The sequence below is a fragment of the Theobroma cacao genome, chromosome 3 (assembly GCF_000208745.1).
Source record: "Theobroma cacao cultivar B97-61/B2 chromosome 3, Criollo_cocoa_genome_V2, whole genome shotgun sequence".
NCBI lineage: Eukaryota > Viridiplantae > Streptophyta > Magnoliopsida > Malvales > Malvaceae > Theobroma > Theobroma cacao.
The window spans coordinates 32,584,156-32,601,413 of record NC_030852.1 but is presented as its reverse complement, the minus strand read 5'-3'; the positions used below and the strand labels follow the sequence as shown (position 1 = coordinate 32,601,413).

Here is a 17,258-nt window from a genome sequence, read left to right as displayed (position 1 = left end):
AGACCAAATAGGCTCTCTCTATTCAAAATCGTTATGACGGCTGCTACCACACTTGGACTCATTTTAAGTTTTCAAAATCGTTAAAATTCTCTCATTTATTTTGCACCCTTTTGGAGCCTACACAAAACCAGAAACCCCCACCAATTTGGAGCTTAAGAGTTAAAAGTGCAGTTGAAGCAACAAAATATATATGGTTGATCACTTGCAACGCAGCTCTGCAAATATCAAAGCCAAACTACATGGAGATGTTCCATATACAAGCTAGGAAGGGGATGGCCTAAAGAGATCAGATTATAATTGTAAAGAAACTAAAAATCAGTATATATTAATATATCTAATACTACATCTCAAAAGCCAAAAGAAGCAATTTTCATTCCTAATTTTCTCCTCTATCATAATTTACACAAGCTACACTGGTGTATGTTGGTCATCCAATAATCTCTTGAATTTTCTTTCATGACTGGATTCGGTAGTTGGTAGTTGCAAATGAACTCCCTCTCAACCATGGTTATTTCCTGTTATCATTGCATGCATTAGTGTGCACGTTTTGGCAACAAACAAGGCTCAAGGGCAGCAGCAACATCACTTCAGTATACCAAACGAGAAAATAAAGAAATTTATGGTTCACCTCTAGTACTCCTGCTTTGACTTTTGTGACTTTTGTCATGTGAAACAGAAGGAATTTTTGAAATGATCAACGAGCTTTGTAGACCTTCCAGTAGCTGCGGGCAATAAAACAAGGATCCATAAGCAGATTGGGACAAAAATACAAGGGGCACAAACACAGACATATCTATGAATATGAATACATAAAAATACATGTGGTTAGTGACAGTAACAAGTTTGCTCCTTTTTGATAATATACATCACCATCATCACCTTACTCAAACAAAACAAATAAAGCTAGATAATGTAAGAGAGAGAGAGGTGGACAGACAGGGCAAAGCTTGATGGTGCAGAAAAAAAGTGAAACCATAGAGGGAAGTGGCATATCCTACTAAAATACAGTAGGCACCAAGCACAAATATCTCCTAAGAAGCAAAAACAGCATGAGTTAACACTTTTAAGTTCCCATTGTCATTCAACACAATATTCTACATAGTTTGAAACTACCAAAGTAACATACCCTAGCACCAGAGTTTAAAAAAACCCACTACTGACAAATTTATATTTTTGCCACGTATAACCCCTACATCCCTACTTGTTCCCTACTGAAACCAGGAATTTACACTTAACATGTCACCCCCTTCTTTTGCATGAAAAATACTTCGCAAAGCATAACTCAAAGTTCACAAGGGCACAAGATGTACATGCGAAGAATTTTTCATTTAATTTTCCACAAATAAAGTAACATAATTAGCATAAGAATTGATTCCATAAACTAGAAATTTTGACACTAAAATGTTAAATGCATCAATGATCTCAACCTATCAAATGAGAAATGACAATATCTATTTACTTACTCTTGAAGTTGGCTGAATCCTGCGATTAGATCTACGAGGTTCAACAACTTCAGAGATTGTTTTTGTTGAATTGTCATTGAAGACTTTTTCCTCCTCGATTTTACCCAACTTCCCGGCAGCTGCCGCAAGTTTCCCCTTATTTATCCGTTCGAATTTAGCATTTGATGTGGAAGTTTTCTTGGAGGGTGCATCTGATGAGAGAGCCACAGAAGAAAATAAGACTGGGCCCTCTGCTGCTCCATCAGAACTTGAAAATGATCTAAACTCCATCACATTATGCTTTCCTGATATATTCTCAGCATGGCTTACAGAATCTTTGAATTTTGACACGTCTGAGGCCACAGCATCATCAGGTTCAGAAACCATGGTGTTTGATAAGTTGTCCTTCTGGGGAATAGTTCTACTAGAAACACTAGGAGGTTTTCCGGACTTGAGAACCTTAGGCTTGGATACAGCCATTCGTTTTTCCTTTAGTTCAATTTTATTTTTGGTTCCACGTGGTCCAGATCTTTGAGGCATCAAATATTTCGTAATCTTTGCTGAATCACTTGTTTCATGAGTCTTGCTGCTTTGATCAGCAACATAATGTTTGCTTACTTCCATAAACTTTCTCTTCTTTCCTGGCTTAGGAACACCAAAAATCACTCTTGATCCTTCCTTCTGTAAACCTGTTCGTATCATTCTAAGTGAATCAGGCTTACTCTCATCTCTGGTGCTTTTACCAATATTAAATATTCTTTCACTTGCAGAAAAATCCAGCAATCTTGTGTCATCAGGTTTCCCAGATTCCTTAATGTCAACACCTTTTGAAAGCTTATCTTTCCCTTTGGCCTCAACTGTAGGACTGCCTACCCTTAACCGCTTTTCCTGTGGGGTATCACCCTGAAGAACAGATCAATGACTTAGTACACAGAAGCAATTAAAGTATTATCAGAGAAACATCAACCACAAGTATAAGTTAACATATCACCTCATGGGAAGAGACATTATTATCCCCAGAACTGGACCATTCAACCCAACTACCATTCTTCCACATCAGCGAAGGACGAAGAAGCCATGCTTTGACAACAGATGTTTCTCCTCGAGCTGCAATAAGAACAATAAAAAAGAAGCTTTATCCTCAAAGCACAAGCTGCTTACACTTTACTAGTGAGCACAAAAAAGTCATGATTGTAAATAGAATGTTGTACTTAGTTATACATACCAGGAAAATGGATAGTAAAAGAAGTTTCATCTTTCTTGCCCTTCTCAGTGACAACTCCCTCCCACCAGCTGAAAGACAAACAAACGAACATAAGTTCAGAGATAGTGAGCAGAATTTACATAGTAGTAATTATGAAGTACTGCTAAGTGCTAAGTGAAGAAACTAGCTGGAGTAGAGTGATTTAGATTCACTTTCGTTTCTGCTACAGCTAGTGCGAGTTTAAAATACGCATACAGATTCATCCTGCTACAGCTAGCGAGAGTTTAAAGTATGCATACAGATTCATTCTGGTACAGCCAGTGAGAGTTTAAAATATGCATACAGATTCATCCTGCTACAGCTAGTGAAGAGTTTAAAATATGCATCCAGATTCATCCTGCAGTACTTTTTGGGCAATATGACAAATCACTGATGTTGCTAGTTTGGCTAAAAAATATTAACAAATTATCCCACACTACTTTCTCATGTAGATTTTTTAATGCCTCTTCAACAGTACAATTGCTGTCCATTGCACTGAAAGAAATACATAGCAAGAAAATATGTAGAAAAGAATGCATGCATACCTATCTTGCATCCATGTATCAACTCTATCTCCAACAGACCAATTATAGTCCCCCATGGCTGCCCTGCGTCTCTTCCTCGTTCCTTCAAATGGCATGGCCGTAATAGGACGAGCAGTGCGTATCCTGGGTGCCCTGTCTCCTTCACCTTCAAGTTCCACCCATTCCTTTAGCCTATCACCATCTGTAAGATAAGCAGGCAAAACAGGTTTGTTAAGAAAACAATCATCAATGCACGTGCATCAGGCTTATTTTCTCTACCAAGAAAATGTATTCGCATAAGAAACCAACAGCACAAAGTACTTAGACAAGAACATTAGGAAAGGGAAAGACCCCCATTCGGGTGCATTTAATCATATTTTCTACCTCTCCACAACAGGGGAACACATTATACAAGCAAAATCCTGATTTGGCATAGAGATGATCATGCAATAATCCCCAAAGAAAAAGTGAAATCGCATCGACATCAATGAGGAGTTATATAAAAATGAAGGGAAAGGATTCTCCAACAGATCTGTTTTATTAGCTATCAACATTCAGTTAATTCAACCAAAGCATAAGCTACAATAGGTGTAATAGCTCACCTTCCTCTGACCGAAGTTCATTGTAACAGACATAAGCTTTGCCATCTTTCAAATTCAGTATATCAGCCAGGAACCATGCTATTTTCAAGCCACCTCCATCTCTCAATACCTACAAAGAGGAAATGGTAAAATTGTAAAAAATCATACATACATATAGAAGATCAATAAAACATGTCCAACTGCAACAGTTCCTACAGTAACTAAGAAAAATGCAGGCAAAAGTTCTCAAACTGACCACTATATCAACATATTTCAGTGAAATGCAAGTGCACACATACACATTAGAACTTAAAGCAAGAGTTCTCAAACTGACCACTATATCAACATATTTCCATGAAATGCAAGTGCACACATACACGTTAGAACTTAGAAAATTTATATGTTTCAACCAAAGATCACACATCTCAACTTATATTTCAAGTAAAAATCACAAACCTCAACATGGGAACCCTCCCTTAAATAGTTATCCTTTGAAACTTCCCCCGCTTTTTCATGTTCGGTCGGAGTGGTCATGGAAGGTGATCCAAACCCAATCTCAGATTCAGAAGTGACTCCCTTAGTTTTGGCGATATCTGAAGCTTTGCGGCCCTTTTGTCCCTTTTTGTCCTTTCCACTTGCTGCAGACGGAGAACCCAAAATGCCACCTGTCAACCTAGAACGATCCTCCAGAGACTCTCTGGCTATCTCTCTAAGAGTGGGTGACATTCCATGGTTGGCACTTTGCTTTTCCCTTTGGTCCAATGGAACCTCTTTTAGATGCCAGGCAGATGAACCAGGAGCTTCCACACTACCACTTTTGCCTCTGTGTTCTCTAGCACCATCTGGCTCAGGAGACACTTGGGGCACTTTCCAGTATGCCTCAGGACCAGCTCTGACCAATTCAGTCAATGAGAAAGGCTCACCCATAGCAACAATCTTGCCAGCCTGTGAAACAGCTTCAGCTGCCAGCTCAGCAGCTTTAACAATGGCATCCATGTTTTCAGCTCGCTTTGAGGCAGCTGAAGCAGCTTCTACCCTCCTTCTTGCAGCCTCCCTTGCGGCAACAATAACAGAGTTCGAACTAATAGTAGCATCTTCACCCCTCAAGATGGATGCAGGAGTAGCGTTCCCCAGCTTCTTCACACTATCAGAAGAAGAGATAGCATCAGTTGGAATAGAATTTCTATAGCCACTCGAGACCAATGCTTCATCTGCCATCAATTTTGCTTGCAAGGCAGCATTTGAGGCAACATTGGCAGCCGCAGCTGCAGCCTTTGCAACAGCCGCAGCTGCTGCTATTGCAACAGCTGCAGAAGTCAATTTAGTTTCAACATCTGGTGCCAACCCAGAATTTTGGTGCTGGTCCAACTTATTCCATATTTCTTGATTGTGACTAACAGCAGCAGCAGCAAAAGCAGCAGCATCCTCTGCCTGCTTCTGAGATTCCTTGAGTTTACTAAGGGTCTCTTCAGATATAGTAGCCCTCTGATCTAAATCTTGGTCGCCCTTCTTAAGATGATCAGCAGAGACAGACGTAATGAATTTGTCAGTGGAGGACTTGGAAACAATGGTAGCAGGGGTTGAAACGGCAGCAGGTGTAGAGGCATGACCAGTCGCAGCAGTAGCCAAAAGCGACTCTTTTTGAGAATGCAGCATAATCTGCCCAGGGTCCTCAGAAGCGGTTGACTTTTTTCTTTTTCTAGGCTTTGGATCAGCAGAATGTTGACCAGCTGTTACTGTTGTCTTTTTTGAGTCAAGCAGGGGAGTCCCGGCAAAAACATTAGCAGGACTCCCACTCTGAACCATGGGAACCGGGGAAACCGGCTTCATGCCAGAAGAAGGCACAGATGCTTCTCTTACAGGAGTCAAATTAGCTGTTTCTGTGATGGGAAGCACAGGAAAACGGGCATTGCCATCAAATGCAGAAGTCTGTGGAACCCACGGGCCACGGAAAGGGGATTGGGACATCCAAGAAGCATTAGGTCCAACAAAATTCCTCATGGGTGGAGGATGCAATGGAGAAAGTGCCTGCTGATAATCCATAACTGCACCTCTTGGAATGCCACTAGGTTGAAGGGGATCACCAGAAGGGGTAGGAATACTCCACAGTGGTGATGACAGGGGTATCATTGGGTTTACAATTGTTGTTGGAGTACCCTTGCTGGTGGATCGACTGGCAGGTGAGGATGTAACCTTACCCTGAACTGCATTCAGTTTGATTGCTTGATCAGAAGGTTTAGCACCTGAGCATCTCAACCAAGGCACAAAGTTAAGAGACATCAGAATCAGAAGATTCAACAACTTAAAATAAAGAGGCATACCTATACGTGACTGCAATGGGGTTTCAGGGCTAACAAGATGAGATTTTTGACCATGTACCCTCTCTATACATGCTCGCCAGGCATTCTCCCATATGGACCTTCCACCATCTGCAAACAATACAAAATAGAGACTATATGTATAAAATGTCCCAAGATGACATAGTTAGGGATAAGAAAACCTAACCAGGTCCCCCAAATGCCGATATCATATAGGCCTCATCAGGTGCTGTTCCTTGACTGCAGCAACATTGTTCAAAACAATTAGACATGCTCAAATGATCAACAGTCCTAATGGAAAATGCAAATACCAGAGACAACTACGCTTGACAATGATTAGTAAGCACATCTACAAAAATCTCAATACATGCTCCGAAGGAACTCAATATTATGCCAACACGTCACAGGAATACAAATGTATACCAATATGTACAAGTGTTACAAGACTTACATCAGAGCTCCATATACAAAGATCTGAGCACGTAATTGAACTTGTTGCAAATCTGTAAAAGGCTGATGAAAAACTGCAGATGAAGAAGCTGAGGTGTTCAAGTCTGGCAGACTAGATACTGAAGAAGAAAAAAGACCAAATGGTTTCATGTTACCACCTTCAATGTGCCCATAGTGCTGCATCTCATTGGATTGAATGAGCTGGCCAATTCCAGCTGAACTGAGTGATGCATTACTTGATCTATCACTTCTTTCTGATTGTCTAGCAGGAGTTGTTTCTTTTGCAGCAATTCCCTTTTTTGCAGCGTCCTTTCCTGTGTTCTTACCACCTGTTCGCCTTGTTTTACGCTCAGAAGTCCCTCTGGAGCCAACACGCACTTTCTCCCTCTCAGATGCCTGAGGATTTGCATGACTTGCATCCTGAGCAGTCTTGGCAGCCACTTTGCTTGAGCCAGAGGTTGACGGAGTTCCCTCCACGACCTTATTGTGTTATCAACACAAAGAGTGAGAGAGCAAGTGCAAGAGAGATAGAGCATAACCAGAATGAAATAATAAAAAATAGGGTCAAATTATCCACCCCACTTAACTTCTCAAAAATCTTCAGCTAAAAGATAGGCATTAGGAAGTTATTAGAACACAAAAAGGGCCACTTAACATAACCAAAAGTTCACTTTGGGAAAATTAAATTTTACCGAGGACAGTTTGTCATGTTGCATGGTAGAAAAGGGTTGCCAATTCTTGCCAGCTTCTTTTTCAGACATATCAGCCAATGGAGGTACCTTAAAGGTGAAACTTCTGTCTCCTGGAGATGCATCATTTCCTTTTGTATCCTGAGAAATAGACTGCTCCTCGCTCGCTTCCCCATTAATGACCCCAGACGCTGAAGCACTCTGATCTGCGGATCTTTTCACACCCTCCTCAATTTTACTTTGTGACTGCTCAGAAGTTCTAATGACAATCGGAGAGCCGCAAGAAGGATTGTCAAGATCAACACTACTACTTCCACTTTCTATCATGTGAAACTTAGTTTGAGATTCAGATGAAATCACAGAAGTAGAGGAACTAGAATGAGTCTTCGCAGGATCACCTGCAACATCAAATTAACCCATCAGAATCATAACATGAGATAATGTGGGAGAAAAAGGAAAAACTGATAAAATGGTCTCAAAAGTGAATAAAGCCACAAAAGAGGCTATGCATGAAATCAAATAATGGACTGTACATCTCTAAAAACAGTAGATAGATCATAAATTGCCCTTAAACAGGACACAACTTCATAAAACAGAAATTACAAGCAAAATGATGGGGGGTGGGGCAAAAAAAGAAGAAAACAAACAAACTTTTTACCAACACAACAAAGAACAGATATAAGGGATGAGAGTGGGGAGGGTATAGGAAGGATTCCATCGTGACAGGCTTTCAGAAAAAAATAAAATGATACAAAGAAACTCACCATCAACATGATGCATCTTCTCTTCAGAAACTAATTTGGGGTCACTGTCTTCTGAACGATTTTGGTCAGGATCATGGGAGGGCTCCTTTGAAGTTGAAGGCACCGGATTCGTTGGCGTCTTGTCATTCTGCTGAATTGATACAGCACCTGAGCGAAATTTTTTGTTTCTCAACATTAATCTCATGGAGTTTCCAGCATCAGAAATGCAAGGAAATATGCTTCATAAAGTAAAACAACAGTAGCTCATAACCAACCAACCGTCACCCAAAAAGATGAATAAAATATTTCAGAAAGAACTGCAAAGAGTCAAGGACAAAGCACCATAAACACAAGATATAGGAAACAGTAAAATAGTCATTCAAATAATTTCTCCAGCTATCGAATATTAGCAAATAGAATTTGCATACCCATCCTTCAGGATTAATATATGAGAAATTGCTAATAAGAATTTACTCTATTACATTCAGATTTAAGTTGAGATGATTACTAGGTAAACCAAGATAACCTATAAATTATAAAAGGTTACCTGCAGCTTCTGAAGAACCCCATTTAGAAATAACTTGAGCTTCAGCTCCATCAGTCTCTCTCACCACTGAATCAGAGACAACAGAAGATGGTTGCATATCCTTTCCACCCTCCAGTGTGACTCTGTGAAGTGTCAGGTCTCCACTTTGGCCCTCAGCATTAGAGGCATCCATTGCCAAGGACTGATCAACCTTTTTACAAGAGAACTGTTCACCAGTCTCACAAAGTGCACCTTTTTCGGTTGTCAATCCAGAATTTGTCTTCATGATTGAGAAACTTGCTTCTGAAGCTGACACTTGAACCTCTTTCTGATTAAAAACAGTGCCGGTAAGAAGACCCTTACCAGAAGGCAAAAGAACAGAATCCACTGTACCACAAGGATACCTAGTTAGCACATGATGCAGAAAGGGTAAAAGAAGGCAAAAAGAAAGAAAGAAAAGGCTCAATAATCAGACTTAATGCTTCACAATCTACATACCTGACTTGCTACTGGCAGCAACATCAGATTGTATATTTGAAACTAACTCATTTTCTGTGCTACATGTGCTAAAGGATGAGGAATCAACCCCCTTTTCAACAAGTGGAGATCCACCATCCCCACAATCTGCATTATCATAATCAGAAGGCAATTTAGTGTTCTGCTTTGCAGCAGCCGAAGCACTTTCATCACATTTATAATCATCGTTATGTTCAGTGACTATATATTCTTCACATACTCTCATGGTTTCTACTCCCAATGTATTGTGAAGGTGTTCACCTTCACCCTTAGAACCTTTACCATCTTCCACTGACGACGAAGATTTCTCAGATTTGTTGCTCAAGATTTTCGTATCTGGGTGGCAATCAGTTTCTAACAAATCCTTCTTCTCAATAGCATCACATGTTAACTGCATCATTGAATCCATCTTTGACTCTAGACTTGTACAAGTTTTAGAATCAGTATTGCTGACCTGACTTTCATGCTCCTTAAGGGTCATATCACCAACAAAGGGCATCGGTGATATGTCATGTAATTTTCCTCCAGACAAGACAATGTCTTCAGATTTGCCAGTTTGCAGAGGAACTTCTACACCCAAGCCCTCGCTGCATGCTTCCACCATATGGTGGTCAGAATTCCCTTTCACTATCCTATCACAAGGCTCACCAACACTAGCTGTGCTATTTCGAATAACATGTACACCATCCTTAGATTGCATGTCCAAGTTCCCACCATCAATATGAACTTCTTGCTTTGAATCAACCCTCTCTAAACTGTCCACAGTTTCATCAATGATATCATTTTTCAAATGTGTGGTATCTTGACTATCTATCAAAGCACTACTTGTGCAGGTATTTTGCAAAGAGGGAATCAGAGTATCAACTTGTGAATCAGAAGCAAATTTATCTTCCTGTCCCCTGTTATCCACAGATTGATCAACCAAAGCATCCACTTGATTTTCATTAACAACAATTTGCTCACAATCTTTAGACTCATCTCTCTCAGTCACAGGTAAGTCAGTATTTCTGCTGATGGTATTAGGATCTTTGAATGCCCCATCTACAGTTGGCTCACCTTCATGCATTTGAGAAACATCTTCAACCAGTGGATGATCTCCTCCAACATTACCTTTCAGCCCAGAAAATTTCCCTGGAATCTCACCTGCCTGTAAGGCAGGCCGTAAGCCATCCCCCTCTTTAGAAAGACCACTATCTCCGTGCTTCAAACTAGGCTCCATCTGCTTTATTATGCAGCCCAGTTCATCACAGGCATCTGAATCCTTACTAATAATTTGACCAGGAATAGTTTCGTCCTGTCCTACAGATTTTAATAGCATTTCAACAGATTCTGAGGAGGCTGCCTCAGACCAGACATTATTGCGCCTAGAAATTGAACACGGTTCTGCTGCACTTGAACTAAATACAATCCCAGTACTCCCCCGTGAAAAATCCTCAATCCACTGATTATCTTCACTACTTTCAATGCCCAGAAAAACTTCAGTTTCAACCAAACTATCAAATCTTAAATGCCCATGAAGGTTGTCATCAAAATCAAATCTTGGGAGAGCATATGGTCGTAAAACAGGAGGAAATTTATTATTTCCCTCACCAGCTAAATGAAGATTCTGGCTTTGGAAATCATTGTCATCATAATCCATGAGTGTATTCCTACAACAGAAAAAATTTAGAAGAAGAAAATGGGTTGTAAAATTGCAGTTCAAATAATACACAGATAAATTGATCAGGCCTCTGAGTTTTAAGAGTCTCCTGCTACAGTATGAATTGCACAGAAAAGCTATAAATTTAGAACTTTATCCAAATAGAACAATCCACATTACCAAGCTATATACTTCCAGTAGATTGAATAATAATTTACAGTTCAAAGAACAGTAAATTCACATGAATTCATTAATGATAAAGCTTAGAAAAGACATTAAACTGTTCACATTGTATAGTCCGACAGCATCATAACTATGACAATGAGTTAATATGCAAAATGCATAGATGGTGGATATTTAATTTTTTTTTTTTTCTCTTTTCCCAGTATAGCATGAAAATCTGATAAACTACATTGATGGATTTTTATGCATGCCAAGTCAATTATAAAAAGGAAAATGTCTCTAAATTTTTCTTTGCAGTAAACATGCAAAAAAAAAAAAATCAAAATATAACAGCTAAAATGTCATATCACATCAATAAAATCGAATCTAGAATTAGCTAAGTTTACCTAAATATATGAGGAAAGAAAACTTACGCAATTCCATAATTCACTCCCTAGGCCCCATCAAGAGGTTAATTTGAACCTAGAATATGCCAGCACCATGATCTCATAGTTTTGTCCAAAAATGAACATGGTTTTTGAGTTACAAAAGCCAGAAAAATGTCAATTGGTAAATTTTATTGCAAACTTAATGTGATATTTCAAATGTAGCTCAATTTGAATAAAAATCACATCAGGTTAAAAGATGAAAAGTCTTTCAACAAAGAGCATGTGGTAGTTTGCTATGTTAGCATTAAGAATAAGGATTATTATCCTATACACTCATCATGGAGTTTAAAACTTCACAACCACAAGTACATACTTTCCACGCGGTTAACACAAGGAATTCAACACCAAATTATTAGGTTAACATATTTAGTTAAATGGAAATGTGGCCAGCGTATAAACCAATTGTGGAGTTTTGGAAACTCCACTGCAGTGTACAAGAGAATAATCTTTAAAAATAGAAATAAAGATACATCTGTCTTCCAGAACTTATCAGTTAGTTGCACTCAGATATCAATACCGCTAACTAACTTCCAACCAAACCCTAGCTCAACCACTAACTAGTCAACTGCAAATTGAATTAGAAAAAATCTAGCTCAAACACTTTAACTATTAAAAAATTATATTAAAAGAAATGAAACTGATAAAACATAATTGACTAAGCCACAATCAAACTTGTCAACTGCAAAAACGAACTCAGTTCCAATCTATTTAAGCAGAAAACCACAGAAATTTAATTTAAACTCTAAACAATACTAAACCCACCACTTCAAAAAGATAGACAACTGTTTTCAAGCTCTAATTAAACACCAAAATGAAAACCCTAAAACAATTTGTTTATTAAAAAACCAAGTAGGAATATGAACAGTTACCAGAGCAAGTAAGTCTAGAGACGCTACCTCCCTCCATCCGGTGACGAAATCCCTGGCCGTTTGATCTCAACTCCTCCCTAATCGTGCGGTCATCTACTGCACCACAAAACTCCAATTCAAAACAACACCACTTTAACCACACCATGACAACAACAACAACAAGAAGGAACCAAACTACGAACAAAGAGAAAACCAAACAAATAAAAGATAAAAGAAAATTTGTTTAAATAAAAACTAAACTAAAGGGAGAGTAAATTAATTGAAGAGTTTATGGTAACTGAGACACACCGGAATCTTAAATTCTCCGGCGGATCGAGTTAGGGTTCCGGTGAATCGAAATAAATAAAAAAAAAGCGAGCGAAAGAAAGAGACGAAGAGGATGAGAGAGAAATAGAAAGGAGAGATTTTTCTGATGTGTAATTAGGAGAGGCTTTTGGGTTCTTTTTCTCGCTAGGGAAATGGGAAAATGATACAAACGAGTGATGGTGATCGAATTTTGAAAAAGTGGGGTTCAGTGAACTCGAAAAATGGCTAAAATCGGAAGGCCCTAAATGTTCCGGAATGTGACACGTAGCCTATTCTTATACGTCCGATAAAGCGACAATACTAATGTTAACGTTACCGGTAATCTTGTTTCGTTTGCGACAGACGAGTTCCTTACGGTTCGATTTATCCCCCGTGTGTGAAACTTGACGGTGAAGATGGGGTCTGTGACCCGTGAAATTCGACCGAGGAATACGAGGCTGGGTTGACTGCCCTTGATCTAAAAGTTTAAAAATCCAAGGTCATATCTAGTGAGAAACACGTGGCGAAAGACCGTTAGGTCAGGTTTGGATACGCGTATCGTTTATTTATCTACGGTCCGACATTTTTCGTATCTTTTGTATGCGATTGTTGTGGACCGTTGGATCAGAATAATCAGTCCAATACTTGTGGATTAAGTCATAAGAGCTACACGACAGATGTTGCCAAAAGCAGCTTTCGCAAATGGTAAAAGGTAAAAACCGGTTAGGGATGTAATTTAAATAGTGAATACAAATAAAAATAAAAAAATCTACATAATCCAATAACATTATAAATCCGCCATTGTCTAAAGTTCCGTTCCTGTGAATTTTCCAACATTGTTTGTTGAAATCAAATTTTTCATATGGAAAGATTATCAACCTGAAAGATTTTTTTTATGGTGATATAATTTAGGAGTGCGCAATCAATTAAATCAGTTAAAAATATTATTAATCAAATCAACCTCCTTTAATTCTTAATCGATTTAATCAATTAACCAAATCAATTTTTTTATTTTTTTATTTGTCAACTTACTTATTAGTTTATTTTAAAAATTTATTCATTATTTCTTTTTTATGGTTAATATAAGCTTCTTTTGGAAAAACAGATTAAAAATTTGCTTTCGAAACTTTTATAGATACCATTAATAACAATCTAAATTTAGTTTAAAGAAAGTTATGTTATTTTTAAAATAAAAATATAAAATGTTGAAATTAGTTTCCTTGTAAATCTTTCCTGTATAGCTATGGAAGGAGATCTTTAAAACTAAACTTAGATAATTGGAGTTTTAATGTATTTAGTTTCATTTTATATATTTTAACAAGGAATTTTATAAAACTGTTAAAAAATATAATATTAAGGAATCATAAATTTTATATCATGGGTTAGAAGTTGTTGATTTGCGTTATGAATTATAATTTGTGTGTGAATGATTTACATGTAAGAAAACCCTGATAAGATAGACGCAATTTGAATAGTAAGTTGCATCATACATGTGAGTGACGTGTAAGCGCTTCACATGCAAAAAATTCGTTCCAAGCCATAGAAATAGGAAACATAAAGTCGAACCGACTCAACTTAATTGATTAAATCGAGACCTTGATTAAATTAATTATTTAAATGACTTAACCAAATTGAATTAATCATTGTCAATCAAATCATTAAAAGCATGTTTGATTTGATTTTTTATAAAAGTCTTATAAAGAATAATAAATTTTAAAATTAAGTTAAAATTATTTGATAAATTTACTTTTTATAAACTTTATTTTATAAATAAATTGTTTGACAAAATAATTTATATAAACTCTAAATCTAATTAAAATTATCATAAAAAGTATTTAATAAATAACTTTTTATTAATAACTAATTTTTTTGTTCAAAATTTAAAAAAATCAATTTAAATTTTTTATTTAAAATAAATTTTTGAAAATATAAAAAAAATTTATATAATATAAAGTTTATAATTAATAATAAATCATAAAAAAAATGAAAAAACAATCTACTACTAAAACCCTTAATCCTAACAATAAAGAAGAACAAAAAAAAAATAAAAGTATAAAGTGAGAATAATAATTTAGAAAAATCACGTTTAGCTATTGATGTCCTTACCAATAAAGTTTACCTCCATGAACAATATTATCTTAACAATCATAATCAACAAATATTATCTCAATTTTCATCTAATTATCTCAACAGCTATTGACTTATTTGATTAATTATTTCAATCATAATCATCAAATATTATATACATCATAAAGAAGTTAAGAATAAATAAACATCATATAATTGTCCTATCAAACAATAAACTAAGAAATATCAACTAATAAAGAGAGTTTTCAAAGTCCAAAAAAAATGATAAAAAATAAAATGAAAAACAAAATAAAAAGAAAAAAAGTATAATGCCTGAATGCAGTTTTAAATTTTAGATTTTTTTTTCTTAATTTTTGTAAGAACCAAAAAAATCTAAAATAATGATTTGCAAAAAGGGAGAGAGGAGAGGCAGATCAATAGGGAGAGAGAGAGTATTTTTTTAGAGAGAATTTTTTTGAAAAAAAATAATTTTTTAATAAGTTGGTGTGTTTTTTTTTTTTAAAAAAAAAGCTCCTAATTTGATTTTTTTTTAGATTTTATTTTTTAAAAAAAATTATTTTTTTAAGAGCTTTTCACGAAATTCTGTTTACCTCAACTTCTACTTTTAAGTAGTAAATAAGCTAAAAATAAATCAAACTAAACGGGCACTAAGTTGATTCTAATCAGATTTTTGTGCATCATTAACATAATACTTTTTTTATAGTATAAAACAACATGAGATCATGCGTTTTGTTAGCAAGATAAAATTTATAGAATTTGTTAAATGGAATTCGTTAGGTTGTAATTGGTTGTCTTTGCTTTTCAGAATTTAAACTCTTTAATATTTAGCTAGCATTTTGTGGAGTAATATTAATTGTAAATGCTGCATTTAATCGCTTAAATTAAATCGAAGTATCGAAATCAGCTAATTTGTAACCTATAATGTGTAGTACAATGCATCTTTAATACTAGTACTAGTCTGCATAAATTCTTGAGAAGATAAAAGTGGTCCCAATATTAAAGTTTCTATGGTTTCTTACCGGGGCAAAAAGAGGATTCCAATAAAAAGGAACGAGTCTATAACATTAATTACTATTTGTACCTGCCATTCCCTTCTTCTACTATACTTACAACCCTTTATTTAATTGGAATTAGTAACTATTCAAGGAGACGAGGGAATAGCTAATATCAAAGTCTCTGTTAGTATTAACTATTCTAGGGGTCAAGAAATAGAGTAAAAACATTAATAGACAAAAATGCCATTCATTAATTTGATGAAGTATCATACTACATAAAATATATTTTATTCATTTTTTACAATTTCTTTCTCTCTACTCAACTATCTCTCTCATTCTCTCATTAAATTAAAATGAATTTAAAATTTAAAAATGAAAAAAATTAAAATGAATTTTTCAAAAAAATGTAAGTTTTAATAATATATTATAAAAAGTCAACATTTTAAACTTAAAATTTTAATTTAATTTTTTTATAATTAAATTTTTATATTAAAAAAAAAAAGAATAAAACAATAAAATTAATATTTTAATTTAAAAATTAAATATTATAATAAATAATATTTTTTAATTATTCTAAACCTATACCTAGCAACCAAACATTAGAATAATTCATAATAACAATTATTTTCCTATTTCATTTCCATGAACCCAACAACATAATAATTATTTATCTCTTATTCTATTTTTACGAAATAATTATTCCATTCTTATTTTATTTTTTCTTGTGAACCGAACATACTTTTATAGTGATAATGTCTTTTATCAAATAAAAGTCATTTTTATTATATATTATCTCCACTTTATTGAACACGCAAACACACATACACATTCAATTTTTAGTACTGAGTATTTATGTGTCTACATTCTAGTACCTATAAACTTCATGGAACATAGAAATTTTGAAATTTCTGAATATAATGTAGAAAATCTATATCCATTATAGCATATATATATATATATATAAAGCAAAAAATCTCATAGGCAAAGGTTGATTCATAAACAATGATAAAGAATTTTTTGAACAAGAGTGAGATGTTGCAAAACAATTTGAGCTATCATATATCTTTTCTAAGGAAATGAGGGGTTCAATTTTTGTTCCCAAATCTGATTTTTTTTAAAAAAAAAAAATGGAAGTGACCAAATTCGAAGGGTTCACGTGAGGCAAATATGCATGCTCTGAAAATTTGGAAGCCAGAGTACAAGAAAGTAGGTCATGAATCATGATAGTTCCATTTCCACAGCTCAGTAGGCAAAAAAGGGTGTCCCACTTGCTTCATGAATTGAGACAAAAGTCCCAAAAACGATACTAGAACATACGGGTTTAAGGCAAGATAACAGACTTGTACTTGGCAAATTATTTTGAAGGGGACATTGATTCAATTTTAGCATTTCAAAACCAGGATTCAGACTTGGGACTGGGCAGAGAAAAATAATGTCAATTTTACATGTAAAACTACATAAAATACATTTTTCTATACTCACATGAAACTGAAGTCCTAAGAAGACGAGTATATTTGGGAAGCTATGCATGTGTTTTATGCAACCATCCATGTACTTAGGGAGGTTCTGAGTTTCTGTAAGGAGTATTTCTAATACTATCGTCTCTCTCTGCTGCCTGCTGAGTTATCTTGGCAATTGCTTTTATCTGTCAAACTCGAAAAACCGAATCTAGTTGCCATGTTGCCATAATGCTTTTCATTTCTTTTGGCCAATAATGTTGCTGGAATTTGAAATGAAGA

The 17,258-nt window shown here is 35.7% G+C and overlaps 1 protein-coding gene across 6 annotated transcripts; it reads right to left on the bottom strand.

The window, feature by feature from the left end:
• Positions 172–12,625, bottom strand: LOC18606244 (serine-rich adhesin for platelets). 6 transcript variants are annotated; one of them, XM_018117744.1, is made up of 18 exons: positions 12,440–12,624; positions 12,152–12,260; positions 9,015–10,681; positions 8,538–8,903; positions 8,012–8,158; positions 7,251–7,645; positions 6,717–7,038; positions 6,560–6,632; positions 6,296–6,348; positions 6,112–6,219; positions 4,247–6,033; positions 3,812–3,920; positions 3,231–3,411; positions 2,668–2,735; positions 2,434–2,549; positions 1,464–2,345; positions 629–722; positions 172–515 (listed from the first exon to the last, which is right to left on the bottom strand). In XM_018117744.1, exons 3-18 carry the CDS (start codon positions 10,669–10,671, stop codon positions 499–501), a joined length of 6,375 nt encoding a protein of 2,124 aa, XP_017973233.1. In that variant the 5' UTR covers positions 10,672–10,681; positions 12,152–12,260; positions 12,440–12,624; the 3' UTR covers positions 172–498. The 6 variants fall into 6 exon arrangements, with proteins under 6 accessions (XP_017973233.1, XP_017973229.1, XP_017973232.1 ...); XM_018117740.1 differs by having other exon boundaries at positions 6,560–7,038; positions 12,440–12,625; XM_018117743.1 differs by having other exon boundaries at positions 6,560–7,038; positions 12,179–12,260; positions 12,440–12,625.

Coding starts and splice junctions, on each gene's coding strand:
- LOC18606244 (XM_018117740.1), bottom strand. CDS start 10,671: ATGGATTATGATGACAATGATTTCCAAAGCCAGAATCTTCATTTAGCT. Junction 6,349..6,559: donor TTTGTATATGGAGCTCTGAT/GTAAGTCTTGTA, acceptor ATGTTGCTGCAG/TCAAGGAACAGCACCTGATG. Junction 2,346..2,433: donor ATAATGTCTCTTCCCATGAG/GTGATATGTTAA, acceptor TCTGTTCTTCAG/GGTGATACCCCACAGGAAAA.